At 32.0% G+C, this 17,156-nt stretch overlaps 1 protein-coding gene across 3 annotated transcripts in view; it reads left to right on the forward strand.

The window, feature by feature from the left end:
• The window catches only part of LOC143255374 (nephrin-like), a 220,233-nt gene that overhangs the window by 189,543 nt on the left and 13,534 nt on the right, over window positions 1–17,156 (forward strand). For all 3 annotated transcript variants that reach the window (XM_076510932.1, XM_076510930.1, XM_076510933.1), the window contains 6 exons: window positions 1,019–1,106; window positions 4,982–5,115; window positions 5,834–5,987; window positions 8,505–8,563; window positions 8,915–9,158; window positions 15,859–16,170. In XM_076510932.1, the coding sequence (XP_076367047.1) occupies window positions 1,019–1,106; window positions 4,982–5,115; window positions 5,834–5,987; window positions 8,505–8,563; window positions 8,915–9,158; window positions 15,859–16,170 (991 nt within the window). The remainder of the gene's footprint in view (window positions 1–1,018; window positions 1,107–4,981; window positions 5,116–5,833; window positions 5,988–8,504; window positions 8,564–8,914; window positions 9,159–15,858; window positions 16,171–17,156) is intronic.

The following is a 17,156-nucleotide window of genomic DNA, read 5'->3' on the forward strand; positions in this document are numbered from 1 at the left end:
TTCATAATATAATGAAATTAAATATGAAAACCATAACGACATTTTAAATTACTGTTAATTTATACAAACTTCATTACGTCTCTAGTTAACAAACTAGGTAACAAACAAATAACAAACTACATTTCACCTTTAAACTAATCTCAAGTTCGGAAATTTAGAATAACCTTATATAAATTTTAAACCCAATAAATTAAAATGAAAAATATACATCTCACCTTTAGAATAATTTATAAATAACACAAAATCATCAGTTCCATTTCAGCTTTAGATTAGTCTCGAATTTAATGTTTAAAAACTACCAGTTACATTTCAACTTTGCAATAATATTAAACCCAGTAACTAAAGACATCTTATCTACAGTTAAAGCTGTAATTGTTTACGAAGATAAATTCAAATATTTTTTTCTATTTTTTAAATATTTTTCATAAGTCTAACAGATGAGAATTACGAATTACATAAAATTTCAGTTATTTTAATAGATCTTGAGGGAATATTATATTAGTGCTCCCTGAAAACTGTGAAGAAATCGCCAGTAAAAGTGATATTTTCACAATACATTTTTTTATCAATCAAAACCAAAAAAGTTTATCGGAGTAAAATCTCTAAACATATTCACATATACCATTATTTGCGTAAATAAGATAAAACAATTGGAACAATCATACTTCATCTTATCGCTACATAGTTTTCTTATTTTAAATTACTAGCCACAATCCAAATATTCATACCTCATTCCACCCATCCCATTAAAAATTATGACACTGAACAAACAGTATCATAAAGGTTGACCTTAGCTATGTCAATACTCCAGTTCTTTTCATAAATATTAAAACAAGTACACTAAGTAAGAAATCTTTAATCATTCAATATACATCCAAAAATTATTACACCCTATTTTTGTAATAAAATTATTACATTTTCTCACATTTTCGTTTGTGGCTTTCTGAGCATATTAACTAGTTATGTCCAACAATAACTTCAACGTTATCGTCTTCTTACCTACTTCTCTTATTTACAGGATCCCAAAGATATATCGTTCTCCTGTTTTGCACTGAATGAAGCTTTAGGAGAGAGCGCTTCTCAAATGGCTTCTCTAAGCATAATTTGTAAGTATTCATAATGAAACACACTTTAATGATTTTCGATATGTTTCAGTAACATGCACTCTAATTATATTGATAATATCATGCATCTTTCGCTTTCCACCTTGATGGGATACTATCTGCTACGGAAAATTTCAAGTTGAATTCATTTACATTAAAGATAATCACGATAAGTGTGAGGAATGGGGAGTAACTGCGCTACAGGGGTCTCCACTTAGACTTAGGATTGGCTGAAACATACATGTATTTTACTTGCTATTTGGCCAATAATTTTAAACGCCCTAAAATATAACCTTCAGAAAGAAAATGATTACATTAAGTCGCCAAGTTTCTTAAGGAACTTATTTATTAGCTATCATTGAGAGAGTTAGAAAATAATATGGGTTAACCTTTTCAAAAATATTACTTATTTTAATTGCGCCCAATAGCTCAATACTAAGCTTTAAGGATTATAATATTTGGTTATTATAGAAAATCTAATGTGAATATAATGGCAAGAATAACGAATTCGGAGAAAACGTTTTGGTTTAAGGTTTACTTTACCTTAAGACGTTTTGCGTGCTTCTTTCGTATGATAAAGTTATGAACAGGGTTAAAAATTAGCTACTTTTTATTTGCCAAGATGTGTACATCTAAGACTAGGCCCGGCATGGCCAGGTTGGTTAAGGCGTTCAATTCGTAATCTAAGGGTCGTGGATTCGAGTCACTGTCACACCACCATGCTGGCCCTTTCAACCATGGGGACGTTATAATTTTAACAGTAATTTGGATAAACCAAGAAACAAGAGTAGGTCTCTTAGTGGTGAGCTGTACTGTATTTGTATGATGATGGGGTTGGTGGTTTTGTTTTAAACCGAAACGTAAAATTTTAATGTAAAAAAAACAAAACCCATAGTATTTCAACAGTATATAACCTGGATACTAAAAATTAAGTAATGTTATAAATGTTTCATTTATTTTTGTTAAGGAAAGTTACTTGTAGCTAATAAAATACAGGTTATTACTTTTAACAAAAAAGTTCCCCAGTAGCACAGCGGCATATCTGTGGACTTAAAGCGTTATAAACCGGGTTTCGATACCAGTGATAGGCAGAACACAGATGCCCATTCTATAGATTTGTGCTTAAGTACAAACAACAATGGCTCGGCATATCCAGGTGGGTTAAGGCGATTGACACGTAATCTGAGGGTCACGGATTCGAATCCCCTCACACCAAACATGCTTGTCCTTTCAGCCGTGAGGGCGTTATAAAGTTACACTCATTCCCACTATATATTGATAAAACAGTAGCTCAAGAGTTAGCGGTGGGCGGTGATGACTAGCTGCCTTCCCTCTAGTCTTACACTGCTAAATTAGGGACGACTAGCGTAGATAGCACTCGTGTAGCATTGTGCAAAATTCAAAAAACAAACAACAAAATAGCACGAGGTCAAACCTATCTCCTGAAATTGACACAAATCGCTGAGTTTCCGAGTAGCTGTAATGAGTCATATCACGAAATCGAATAAAAGCGTTTACGTATCTAACTTTAGACACAATAATTATTTTCAAATACAGTTCTATTTTTTCAACACAAACTGAAATTTAACGTAAAGCAGGCAGTAAGTCAATGTTATAATGTGTAAGTTTCATAGCAATCTATTTTAATTACTTCTTTTTAACATCAAAAACTTTAAAGAGAAAATACCATGAGCATAATAAATTGGATATTATAGTATGTAAAATAATTTCATGTTTCGGTTAGCATTACTAATTAAAAACAATTACTAGAGAAAAGAAGGGTAAATAAAAACCGTGTAATTTAGAACGAGCACGAAACTGATAATTTCTGACCACAAATCAATGAACCAAAGTACCAGGCTTAAACGGATATAACCTTTTTAACAAACAATGTATCAGTGGAGTTAGGTAATAAAGTAAGTCACGTAACCAAAACGTTAGAAAAGAACAAAAGCTTTGATACAAATGAAGCCATTATTGTTACTTTAGATTTTTTCTTGTCCAAGCCTATACAATAATGACAGAAACCCAAACCTTCTGTTTATGAGCATAACACTCTCCCGTTTCGGCTTGTCTGTCTACGTTGCAAATATGTTATCATGGTAATGCTATATTTCAATTACTATGTCAAATTTGTTAACTAGTAATACGTTTCACACAAGTCTTTGGATTCACACCCCTAATACCAGTGGTTCGATTCCCTTCAATGATACAGTAAAAATCCTTATGATGCTTTGTTATACTAAAACACACGCGTTTAGAAATGTTTCAGTAATTCATCCAGTGTTTTAACGAAATATTGTGGTTTTAATGGATCTGGTCCATTTAATTTTGTTTTATCGGACTACAATCACATAACTTATTTTTAATGAATTTCATAAATCTGATTTCGTTTGAACAAATTTTATCCATCTGATTTAATTTTAACTGATTTCATGTTAAATTTCATGTGTTTCATCTACCTGGTTTCGTTTCAACGGATTTCATCCACCAATCTTGACTCTTCAAAATTGGTGAAAACATTTAACACTTTTCAGATAAATGAACACATAACAAACAGAAATATTTCTGAAAAATATGGTTCATAAGCGCAGGTATTTTATGCGACAATACGAAGGAAACTTCCATGGTGTTCTTTATACAAATTTTGAATCATATTAAACAAAATTAAAGAGATGTGTTACCTCGTGAATAGTCTGCTCTATTGGACAAAAAGAGACAAACTCAAGCTTTGAACATCATTACTGTACTTTATAGTAATGGTGAACAACGCTGGTGAACAAAACTTGAGAAGTATAATTTTTGCAAATCTTCATAATATAAATTCACGATAATTTTATATATGTATATTTTACAGCGGTATGTCTCCGGATTTACAACGCTAAAATCAGGGGTTCGATTCCCCTCGGTGGGCTGAGCAGATAGCCCTATGTGGCTTTGCTATATGAAAAACAAAACAAAACAAATGTATATTTTATAAACAGTCCGGCATGATCAGGTGATAAGGTCGCTCGATTCGCCATCTTAGGGTTATGTATTTGAATTCTCGTCACAACAAACATGTTTGCCTTTTCAGCCGTGTGGGCGTTATAACGTGACGGTACATTTCACCATTGTTTCGTAAAAGAGTAGCCCAAGAGTTGGCGGTGATAACTAGCTGTCTTCCCTCTAGTCTTACACTGCTAAATTAAGGACGACTAGCGCAGATAGCCTTCGTACAGCTTTGCCTGAAATTTAGCAAACAAGAATGTCTTATATTTGTCATTTATTTATTTTATTACAATCTCTAAACTTTTCTCATTTAAATATATACGGTTAAAATAGTGACAAGTTTATTTAGCTATTGTTTGATGTTAAGCGCAAAGTTACACTATGAGTTCCCTGTGATTTGTCTAATACGAGTATCTAAACCATATTTTTGGTGTTATAAGCCCTTACAACAGAGCCACAATGGGAGGCAGTAAGTAAAGAACTATATTCTAGAAAAGAGATAGTGTAAACGTTTCCTTGTTTTTAATATTTTTATCTGACATATACTATTGTTTTGTTTCGACTGATAATGACAATGGGAAATTTACTACCTAATTATCATAATTAATTTGGATTTATTATTTATTCGCCGACATACAGACGCATGTAAAATATATTTTTTTTAAATTTAGTACAAAAATTTAAGCTAATTGTGTCAACAATAAAATGTTTTGTTTGATGTGATCAACCACGTCCTCTGACGACAAGGGAAAAGGGAGATTCGAATATTAAATCTTCAGTTATCTTTTTTGCACACAGAGTTGTTTGTATGCATACGAAAAGCTCCAAACTACCAAGAGTAGTTAATGTTACCCAATTTCCCTTTCTTATTTCATTGCTACCCACAGATCCGCCAGGTCCTCCATCAATACAAGACTTTCAAGACAAACCAATCAGAGCTGGAGATTTCCAGAAGCTCACCTGTGTCTCGTTTGGAGGAAATCCCTTAGCAATCCTGCGATGGTTTAAAGGAAATACTGAGGTAATTTTTTTAATAGATAACCAGTGAAATTTGGTTTTGGCTTACTTTATTCTCTTTATACCTAAATAAAACAATGGTTTAGTTAATCGGAACTAAAGTGAATTTTTACACGACACATTCACTTCTGTTGCATATTCATTCTGGGAACTTAAAATGTTATTCGTGTTTTTACATCTGATTAGTTAACAAACATGTAATTTATTACATTATTTTAAATTATTCTTAATTGCCTTGCTTGAGCTTCATTTCGATGGTTTAATATTCTTTAGTAACGAATTGATTTTGTCACGTAGTAAATAAATATGTATGAATAAAACACAGCACTAATAAGTAATTTCCTTAGTAATCAGTGAGGCTCTTCCTACTTTTAAAAATTTCTTGTGATTACATAGATTCAAATGATATCCAAGTAAGTTAATTGTATTATGCATATAGCGCAGTGAGGCATACGATTTTCAAATAGATAGTCAGATAGGTAATATATGAATAAAGAGATAAACATACAAATAAATAGAGGAATAAAAAGAGATACATGAACATTAGTTTCACATTGTGTAAAATTTAAAAACTTATTCGATTAAGACATTTGCGATTTTATGTATGTATGTGAGTATGAGAACCATAATTATTTTAGATGAATAATATCACCATGTGTTCACCGCAGAAAATCATAGTATTGTGACAGTTGGGTAAATTAGTTTGACTTTTCCTTCATTAGCTCAGTGGGACCACTCAACCCTTACATAAAGGGATCTTGAACACTTTGGTTATCCGAGCAGATGCGAGTGACAACGGTGCTATTTATCGATGCGAAGCCTCGAACCCAGCAACTTTAAGACCCATGGTTGTGTCTGTGACGCCGACGGTCCTGTGTAAGCCACTGTTGCGTAGCATATGAAGTTATTAGGATAACGGAAAAAATATGAACTATTTATTTAATATGTAATTATATTTAAACTATTAAAATTATGTATTCACTACTTAATGTGTTTCAGTAAATACTACGAAATACTTTAACTGTGATTAATTAGTTTGATCACATTGAATTATGACTTTTTTTAAATCAACATGAATTATAATTTTAACCATTAAATATTAGAATTTTTTAACTACGCTGAATTATTATTTCAATGAAGCTGAATTTTTATCAAACCATGATTTTTATTATTCTGAACCATGGTGGTTGTGAATTATTGATTTAACAACGATATATTTTTATTTTTTAACCACGATTAATTATTTTAAGTGTAAATTGTTATTTTAACCATGATATAGTGTTATTATTATGCTAGCTGAGGTAAATTTGTCATTGTAATCATTCTATTTTATCACTTCAGTTACTGTGGAGTATTATTATAATATACTAAATTTATATTTTAAACCAAAGATGAATTGTTATTTTTATCTATTTTATGGCTCCGTGTAATTCATAATAATTCATTAATATAAATAATTAAAGTTTGACATAAAATCGTGTGTATTTATGTAAACGTGGAGTATTAGGTATTCTGTTTCTGTAAAACAATCAGATACGTTAATTTCTTTCAAGAAAAATCAATCTCAGAAAAAAAAACCCAAAGCGACGAGGTTCATGTTTATGATCAAGCGTTTTGAGCAGTCTTGTACAAAATGCAGTAAATGTTTCTTGAGATGATTACGAACGTAGTTTCTTTAAAGAAATAAAACAAAACAATATTGATCCAAACGAACATAGCACTGATGTTGAAATATGTAAGACAAAGCACATAAAAATACTTGGAATGATTCGAATGCCTGAAACTCTGATGTAAATATCATAACTCACTCCTCACGTGTTCCTCTGTTAAACAATCAAGTCATACAAAGCTGAGTAAATTAGAGCTTACAAAAGCTGTCAATTTAGTTTATTTGTGTAAATTAAAGTCCATAAATGCTGATTCTATACTTTTGTTATTGTTGTGGTAAAATATTAAGTGAATTTTAAGTTGTTGTCATTGTTTTTCGCCTTTATACATTCAAAAAATATGAAATCATATTAGAAACATATTACTCAGCTACGTTAAAAATACACTCTTACTTAATAATATACCTCATTTGGAAGTTTCTGACTTACCTACTCAGTATTAGAAGAAAAACTTTCATCATGTCAATCAAAATTCAGCTCGGCTGAATAATTTTTGTATTTCGCAAGATTTTATAATCCCAGTAACGCCTTCGACAAAACATCACACTTATTTTACCAATCGAATACGTAATCTAGATTTGCTTGGTCGTGATTACAGATAACTTAGTATTCCTTCTCATTAGTATGGACGCCTTGAATTACTAAGCGTTTGTTTTGAAATTTCGCACAAAGCTACTCGAGGGCTATCTGTGCTAGCCGTCCCTAATTTAGCAGTGTAAGACTAGAGGGAAGGCAGCTAGTCATCACCACCCACCGCCAACTCTTGGGCTACTCTTTTACCAACGAATAGTGGGATTGACCGTCACATTATACACCCCCACGGCTGGGAGGGCGAGCATGTTTAGCGCGACGCGGGCGCGAACCCGCGACCCTCGGATTACGAGTCGCACGCCTTACGCGCTTGGCCATGCCAGGCCTACTAAGCGTAATGGGATATTTGTGTTCAAACTTTTGCTCGATGCAGTTCATTGAATCTGGCTCGTCGTCTAATAATGAAAGTTATCCAAACGCCAAAACCACTTCTGGATAATCGATCAACATTATGTCTTTCTTGTTTTTTGTATTCTGAATTATTTAATTTCCTGATCATATTATTTTTCTATTAAAAATAATTATGTCACTCATTTGTCATAACAACTATAAATTTTAATTAAGTTTATAAAATCAAAGCTTAGAAAATCTTTATTTTAAACAACATCTTAGCTACAAGTAAGGACGAAATACACAACGATGAAATGAGTTGTAATTACCAACTACAGCGTGACAATTGTGGATAATCCATGTTGTTTTAACAACACCTTAGTTACAAGTAAAGACGACTAAAAAACGATTAAATCAGCAGTAATGATCAAGTACAGCGTGAAAGTTTTGGATAAAGTCGAGAGAATTAATTTGTAACATGGCACAGAAGGAAAAGACGACATTTTCTGAAGACAAAAGGTGGAAATCTTTTGAAACGTCCTTCTTTTTCATCTGTGCTGCTTTTACAGATTGGTCCTCAAAGGCTTATTCTAGCCAGCTGCTGCTAGTTTTACCTTCACACACGAAAACTTTGCATAAATAAAGTACAAAGAATAAGTAAAAATCGTATTGTTTTAAATAACTTGCGACAATAAAATGGCTTATAAATGTTCTTGCTATAAGTTTTGAAGACAAATCTTCAAGACATTTTGGTATGAACAATGTTCACAAGTAATATTTATTTCCATCTTCAACCTTATTCCAGTTCCACCCTCATCTGTGAGCATTAAATTTGAGCCATTAAATCCGAAATCTGGTCAAGCAGTGAGTTATATTTTACATATTTTTACTTTACGGTTAATGGTTAACTTTAGGGTAATTATTTATTTAAACAGAAAAATTTAAACAGATTAAGCAGTTTTTATTTTACTTTTTAAAATCATAAAAGTTCCAGTTATATTTAGTTATAGTTGTTCATTGGTTGAGTTAAATAATCTTAACTTGATAAGAAAGGGATTTCTGTTGTTTACCTCTTTTAAGACGTTAGTATTTCAACTGTATTAAATTGTAGCTAAATTTAACTTATTAATGTAATGTAACGTAAATAAGTTTCATTTAGAAGGACTCAAACATGGAGATCAAAGGGTTTTAATTTTTTATATTTTTTGAGACTAGGTGCTTCTTATCTGTGAGTCAACCACCAGCAACCCTGAAGCCACTATTCAATGGTGGAGAAACGGTGATCTGATCACAGGCAGCCATGATGGAGTCGTTGATGGTCTTTATGGAGGAAAAGTGTCTCGAAGTCGGTTACGGTTTAACGTCACTTCCGCTGACGACAGATCTGAGTTTACTTGTCAAGCTACCAACCGCAAGCTTCAACGAAGTGTTCACCACAGTGCAACATTAAGAGTGCTCTGTAAGTGTGCTTAGTATTTCTGTCAAAATACTTATTTCATTTGACAATAAACTGTAATTAAATCATACACAGATACGACACGTTTAATAAGAATTGGTATCTAAGTACTATATGATATAAAAACATTTAATGGCATTAGCTTCAATAAGTCTATAATGTTTGTTTTCATGTTCTATTACAGGAATTACTTAACAGTGCAGTTGTTTTTGTATAATTCCTCAAAAATAGTTATAGTTTTGTTGTTTTTATTTCATACACTTAATTGTAGTATTTAACTTGTGGGGATGGAGACGAATGTAGAGTAGTTAACACAACTTTTGATTCAAGTAACTTAAAAAGTGTAAACGTATCACGATTTGATCGTTCCAAGGTAGAAATTTTATTAGCCATTGTTAGAAGGTTTTACTCGCTAAATGAATCAATATCACTAAAGAAAAAGAGTACTCGAATTTTAATGAAAAGAACAAAGTTGGTTTCTCCTTTCCTGATAACTGCAAAAATCTTATATAGATGTTGGTACTCACTTTTTAATGGAAACGTTTGTTTTGTTTTATCCATTATTTTAGTACATAACTGTCTGACCACTGATATCTGCCAAAATTGTAATAAATGTTGTTACTCATTTTTTATGAGAGGGATAAATATGGTTTCTTCTATTTTTTTCTCTCAATAAATACAGAATAACTGGACACTAGAAAGTCAAATTTACTGCCAATTCAATATTCTGAGCGGTTTAAACTGGATGGCTTAAGTAATAACATATCAGACTCTTAAATGTTAATACCACGAAAATATGAAATAGTCTGTGTGTGTGCGTGGATTAGAGAGATAGGCAATGAGAATGAACAGGTGTGCTTTGTATTTCAATTATTTATTTACGTTGTGATAAATCTAACTTGTTTTAAGCTTTAAAATTATTTTTCCGTGATTCATTGTGGTGGTACAGGAGTTACAAATCTTTGTTTTCTGTGTTTGACTGTGGTGGTAAAGGATTTACAAATATTTGTTTTCTGTGGTTGGTTGCGATGGTATAGGTCTTAAAAAAACGTGGCTTTCTGCGGTTGTCTGTAATGATTGAAGATACAGAAAAACTTTAGAATCCAATATGCAACTGCTAAACCAGCAGACATCTCGTGTAATATACTGTGGACTAATCTCTTAAAAGTTCTATGTTTTAGAAAGTACTGTTTGAACACAAAGTTAATTGCTGCTTACAGAAAGTAGCATTTCACTTTCTTTTGAGCAGTTGTCATTTAGTGGAACTACAGCGGTGCTGTTACCTGACGGTGGCTAAGATGTTATCCTATCACGATATCGAGTTACAGTTTTATAAGGTATTTGAGCATTAATATAGAAGTTATATCATTGTGTAAAACTATTTTTTGGGTGTGTAATGTCAAAATGAGACCTACACGCGAATATGTATTTTTTTTAAAGAAATGTACATAAAAATCAGAGAGATTGCTAAAGATAGTTAAAATACCTGTTTCTACTTCCCTCAACCTCACCAAACCCATTTATATAAATTGAATACTTCAGTTACAGTTCTACAGTTTTTGTCCTAAAAAATTCAGATATCGTAACATATCAATCTGTAGAAGCCGGAAGAAGAACTAATTGAAGTATATCTTTTGAAGTCAAACATTCATCGCCGTCATTTGACTTACGGCGCGAAAAAGTCATGATACTTCTAGATTTATCGATCACTGGACGAGTGGCGACTGTGGGCTATTCCATAACGGCAAGTCTCTGAAACACAAACTGGTTACAGATGTATGTAATTCAGCTCGATAGGATGCGGTTAGTTTCGTAAAATTACTTTAAACCTCCAAGGACTGCAATGAAATCTACAATATTTATTTACACCACTAAAAAAGATTAAGGCCAAGCCGAATCAACTGAGTTATTTGCTTTTATAATGAAAGAAGATTTTAACACCAGTTTTTAACCTATGCAATTTTGGTGCAGACCAGAATGTATTCAGTCATCGTCATGTTCCTTGTAAGTATAAATGTAAAATAGTTGAAGCATTTTTCTATTTATTTAAAACAAAATAAAATCACTCTGGTTTATTTGAAATATTGCGTCTGAATTTAAGTGTTTTTGACAGATTGTCCTAACCACCAGACCATGCCACGCCCAGTGAAAAGTGAATTTACTAATATATTTAATTTGTTAAATAAAGATTCTACTACGCATGCTTGCGGTCTATTTCCATATGCGATACAAGTGCTTTGTAGACATGGCAAAAAATAAACTTCGGGCGTAATAACAAATTAAAAGCATCCAGCAGCAGATTGGTAGAAACCAATGAAAATGCAACAAGGCGAGGAAACTATTTTTATGTACTTACACATAGATATTATACGTGTGTATCAGTTTATACAGTTTGTAGGACTACATAGTCATGTATGTAATATCAAGTTTACAATGAGCACTCACACAAAATACAAATTAGCAAGAACCAACCTCAGTGCCACCACTTGGCTTAAAACTAATGCAACAATGACAATAATGGAACACAACATCATTTGGTAACAAAAATATTCAAAATTATTAGTGGGGAGATTCCCTACCGGTTTTACACCAAAGAAAGAGTGACGGTTAAATTTCAGTTTTGCTTAGAATAAAATTTAGTTATAACGCTTAGGCTTTGGTTTTGCTTTGAAAACTTTTGTTTTTTTAAACATGCTCGTCAACCATGTTTTCTGTGCTATTTCTTGTTCAATCTCTAATTTATATAAAATACCGTTTTATATACCGTGAACAAAAAAGAAGAAAGAGACGTTTAATTCGTATGTATTCTTACAGCACAGCCACATCAGGCTACCTGCTGAGTCCACCGAAGGGAATCGAACCGCTAATTTTAGTGTTGTAAATCCGTAGACTTACCGCTGTACTAACAAGGCACAAAAACTATTTAGAACAAGTATGATTTTTGCTCTCTAATAGCCTGTTTTACTGGTTTCCAAGCCTGCATTTTTCCTTAAAAAAATAAAATATTATTTCCGTCATTGTTATCCCGTTAGAATTGCTTACTCTTCTATTGTCAGTTTATCATTCTGTTCTCTCTCTCGGTGTTTCGGTAAGAAATATTCATACCCTGGAGGGTCGGGTTCTCTATGACCTCTTCCTACTCCCCGTACTTATCGTCTTGCCGTATTGGAATTTGTAATCGTTGAACTGTATATTATTCTGATCCTTTTCAGGGCAATTTCCATGTATTGTGACACATATATAGTTGTTATTTTGCTCTATCAGCAGAATGTCAAGTTTGTTGGTGGCACTTTTTTTTAAATTAATATTTATTATTTTATTTATGTATTTATTTATTTTTATGTTTAAAATATAAATTGACTGGGGAGAGATATTTAGCTCTAACTTCATCATGTATGATGTACCCATATAGTTCGCATAGTAATTCGTTTTTCATCCAATTCTTATTAAAGTACATTATTGTACTATGTAGGAGTCTATCCAGTATGGTTGGTATGTTCGAATATTTGTGTATGAATTGAGATGATACAGTTCTTGAAACTCTGTATGCTGTTGTGAGGAGTGTGTTTTGGATTGTTTGTAGTTTGGTTTTAATTATTTTATTGCTTACAGTTATTCATACTGGAGCTGCATAATCTATTACAGGTCTAATATATGTTTTATAGATTTTTAGTATGTTGTCTGTAGATCATTCTGTTGTGTATAAATCGAATTACGTATTGCCTGACAGTGGCAGTTTTCTGTTGAAAGAAATGTTTGCTTCTATTACTAGACTAGTATGTGCGACTAGTGTTACGAAATTTGTTTTTTGATGCACAACATAATTCAATTTCACTTGCGTTACTGACGGTTACGAGGTTTTCAAAAAAAACCCTTGCCGATAGAAAGCCGATATTATATAACACAGCTTAAACAAGATATTTGTATTAGTGTGTAAGAAAAATACATAAATATCTAGCAAAATTTCTGTGCCTTGCATGCTATTGGTCAGTTGAGATTAATTAATAAATATATATATTAGTTTGACTTTGATTTAGTTTTAATGTACTTAAATCTACGAGTATTAATATTTTCTAAATATGTATATATATATTTAGAGAATATTAATACTGATAGAATTAAGTAAACAAAATCAAAGCGAAGGACTGCGTTAAAAACAACAAATTCAAATCTCTGTCTAATTATATTAATTTTTTATAACAAAAAGCAAGCAGATACAAAAGTAAATTAAAGAAAACATTAAAAAAACGCTTCACTAATTGAAAGGATCTCAGGGTACAAGCTATAATGTGTAATATAAAATATACATTAAGTTTTGAAAGTGACTGCTGAAATAGGACCTACATCGTCTGTCAGTCTTAATCTCCAACCACCAGCCTCACATAAAGAAAAACTAAAGTAAAAAACATAAAAAATATATAAAAATAGTTGTAGAAAAAGAAATTAGGAGAGTGGAATGTGGGTGCTCAAGCCCGTAACGTCCCACATCTATATCAATAAGGTGTGCATCCGTATAAAGTAGTGCCACGTTGTTAAATGACCGTATTCATAACTAAAAATAGTTATTAGAAATAGAAGTAAAATTTTTATTGTTTTTTAATTATTTTATTTTTCGTTTCGTCTTACTTTTTGGTTATAACAAACTAATATAATTAGTTGATTTATTTAATTCTCTAAATATATGTATTATAACCATAAATTTTTAAGACATAAACAAAATGCATGAAAATTAAACATAATACGTTGCATATTTTAAAAAAGATCCTAGAGTACAAGCTACAACGTGGGATTATAAAATTAGGTTTTGGAGGTAATAGACTGATAAAAAGTGTATCCCCACCAAAATGTGAGTCCTATTTACACTCACCTCCAAAACCTAATTTTATAATCCCACGTTGTAGCTTGTACTCTAGGATCTTTTTAAAAATATGCAACGTATTATGTTTAATTTTAATGTGTTTCTTTTATGGCTTAAAAATTTAAGGTTATAATATAATTAATCAGAGGTTGGAATCTGCTGTTTTTAGTGCAGTCCCTGCTCATGATTTTGTTTATTTGTTTGGCTTCGTTTAGATGTAACTATTTAATTTCACTAATATATATATATATATAGATAATATTAATACTAATAAAATTAAGTAACTTAAAACAAAATCAAAACAAAGGACTGTGTTAAAAACAGCAAATCCAAACCTCTGACTAATTATGTTATTTTGTTATAACCAGAAACCTGCCGAAACAAAAATAAAATAAAATAGAAAATTAAAAAATATTTTTTTTTTAATTTTTGTTTCGGCAGGTTGTTGGTTATAACAAACTAACATATATATATATATGCCCCCAGTGGCTCAGCGGTATGTCTATGGACTTACAACGCTAAAAACTAGGTTTCGATACCCTTGGTGGGCAGAGCACAGACAGCCCATTGTGTAGCTTTGTGCTTAATTCAAAACAACAACATATATATATACACACACAAAGACTATATGTATGTTTGTTTGATACACACACAGACACAAAGACTATATGTGTGTTTGTTTGATATATACACACACAAATACTGTATATGTGTTTTTTTGCATCTTTTCTACTTCAAGCCTATTGGACCAATCTCAACCAAAATTATGTAAACACAATGAAGTATGGGGAATGTCCTGAGGTGTCAAAATTAAGCTTAACTCTATTTCTATTTTGTAAAGCCTGTTTATTAAGTACTTCCTATTGATCAGTTTCAAACAGTCTTGGATTGGTTGACGATTTAGACAATGTTGTATATACTAAAGAGATTCAAGGTCAAAATATGAAAATTGCTGGATTGTTTCTAAAACAACCAGGCCTTTCTCATGGCCACTGAGATGTAGGCTGTCCAAGGGTGGGATCACCTCAAAATCTTTATTTGTTGGTAAACTATAAATACTGTTTATGAAGAAGCTTTGTAATAATTTTAAAATTTTCGGATAAAGTTTATGATCAAGTTATTACATTGAAATATACTATTACTGTTAAACTACATTGTTTTACGTATGTTTAAATATTCCACTTGAATTGACAAGTACTTTAGTTTGTGTTTTTTCCTAAATTAATCCATTCGGGATCTATTTTTTACTCAAAAAAAATACTAAAAGCTAATTATCGCTAATAGCACTTGGTAATAGTGCGACACATGGACTAAATAACCTGAACACTAATAAGGTGCGACATAAAGACTAAACGATCTGAACACTACCAAGTGCGACACATGGACTAAATAACCTGAACACTAATAAGGTGCGACATAAAGACTAAACAATCTGAACACTACCAAGTGCGACACATGGACTAAACAAAACAACCTGAATTCAGAAAGAAGGCTAGCAGTCAGTAGCACCTGTCGCTAGGATTGACTGAAACGTTATTATAATGATTTCACATATGAAATTGCAAAGCATGTTCAGAGGTATCACGTCTCGAGACTTAGATTGTTAAGTGTGCGACACTACACCCTAACTAATGGCCTTCGTTCGGCTCAAAAACGTAAAATGTTTTGGCTGTTACTCAAGATTAAATCATCGATGGTTAAAATTTTAGCACATTTTATTCTATTCTCGAGGAGCCGTAATGAAAAAAAAATTGAAAATAGATATAAACATCACACCTCAAAACTGATTTTGTGTACTTCAAACTCACCATTTATGTTCATGTTGTTTTTTTTCTTCTCGTCTAGATAAACCAGAATTTTTAGTTGCAGAAATGGAAAAGTTTGACGCTGTGGAGGGTGAATCAGGATCGTTTAACGTGTCAGCAATGGGAAATCCACCAGTTATTGACTACACTTGGATTCGAAACGGTGAACCTGTGTTAGATGTTTCGGACAGCCATGTTTGGGAAACAAAACGAATAACCGCCCATCGGGTTGTTTCAAGAGGTCCAGTCTTAGACATTGCTGATGTGTCAAGGAATTTTGGTGGGCAATATGTATGTGAGGCTTCCAATTCTCAAGGCACCACCAGGAGAGTTGTTCTAATCAATGTCTTATGTAAGTTACACGAGCTTTAACAGATAACGAATTATTCATTCTATAAAAAAAGGGTAAGTTGAATAATATATGAGTCTGAATAGTCACCTGCTTTAACCACTTGCACTCCTAGATGATAATGTGTTTTTTGTCAATCAGTCATTAGACATTAAAATGACGTCACATAAAGGAAGCTTAAAGTCGTAATTTATACCGTAGTGACGTCAGTAAAACGTGTTCATGCTATGAATCACGAGAAAAATTATCTATTCTATAGGCTACAACGTAGCATAACATATGAGTTTCAAAAAAAAAAGAGAAAAATGTTTGTTAATTAATAATTTTGGTTTTATCTACTCTTGAAACATAACACTTTAGGGAACCCTGAAGAAGTACATCTAGTATACGAGAACTATGCGAAGTACTTTTTTGGTCAAGATACAAGATATTTCACGATGCAACTTGGAAATGTTTAGATAACTAATATCAGTTTATCTGAATTATTGATGCAAATAATAATTCCCGAATCCTAAAGTAACGTTTAGAACAGCATGAGATATATTGGTCAATCTCGTCTTCTAAACTAAACATCTGGTAGAACAAATATCTCATTTGCGTGGTTGCAAACTTGCAAGATACACATACATAGAAAACAATAATTTAAATGTGTGCCAGTTTAGTTACACGTACAGCAATACTTCTGTACTTAGTGTGCATACACAAGAGTAAATTTAAAGTGTACTAGTTCCAGTTATATATAACAGTACTCCTGTGCTCAATATGTATCATCATCAAAGGTATTTATGACTCGTAAAACATTTATTTAATCATCGTCAAAAGTATCTTCATTAGCTTAATAATCTTTATATTATCTAATTTTCTAATTGCGCTTCGGAAAATTTCAATACTCACGATTCTTGAAAAACAAAGAAAGCATATAGTGAAGAAGTTTTATAAGAGTGATCGGTATTCGTGTGGTATGCCAGGCAACATCATTATGAAGTTAC

Source organism: Tachypleus tridentatus, chromosome 7, assembly GCF_004210375.1.
Source record: "Tachypleus tridentatus isolate NWPU-2018 chromosome 7, ASM421037v1, whole genome shotgun sequence".
NCBI classification, from domain to species: Eukaryota; Metazoa; Arthropoda; class Merostomata; order Xiphosura; family Limulidae; genus Tachypleus; species Tachypleus tridentatus.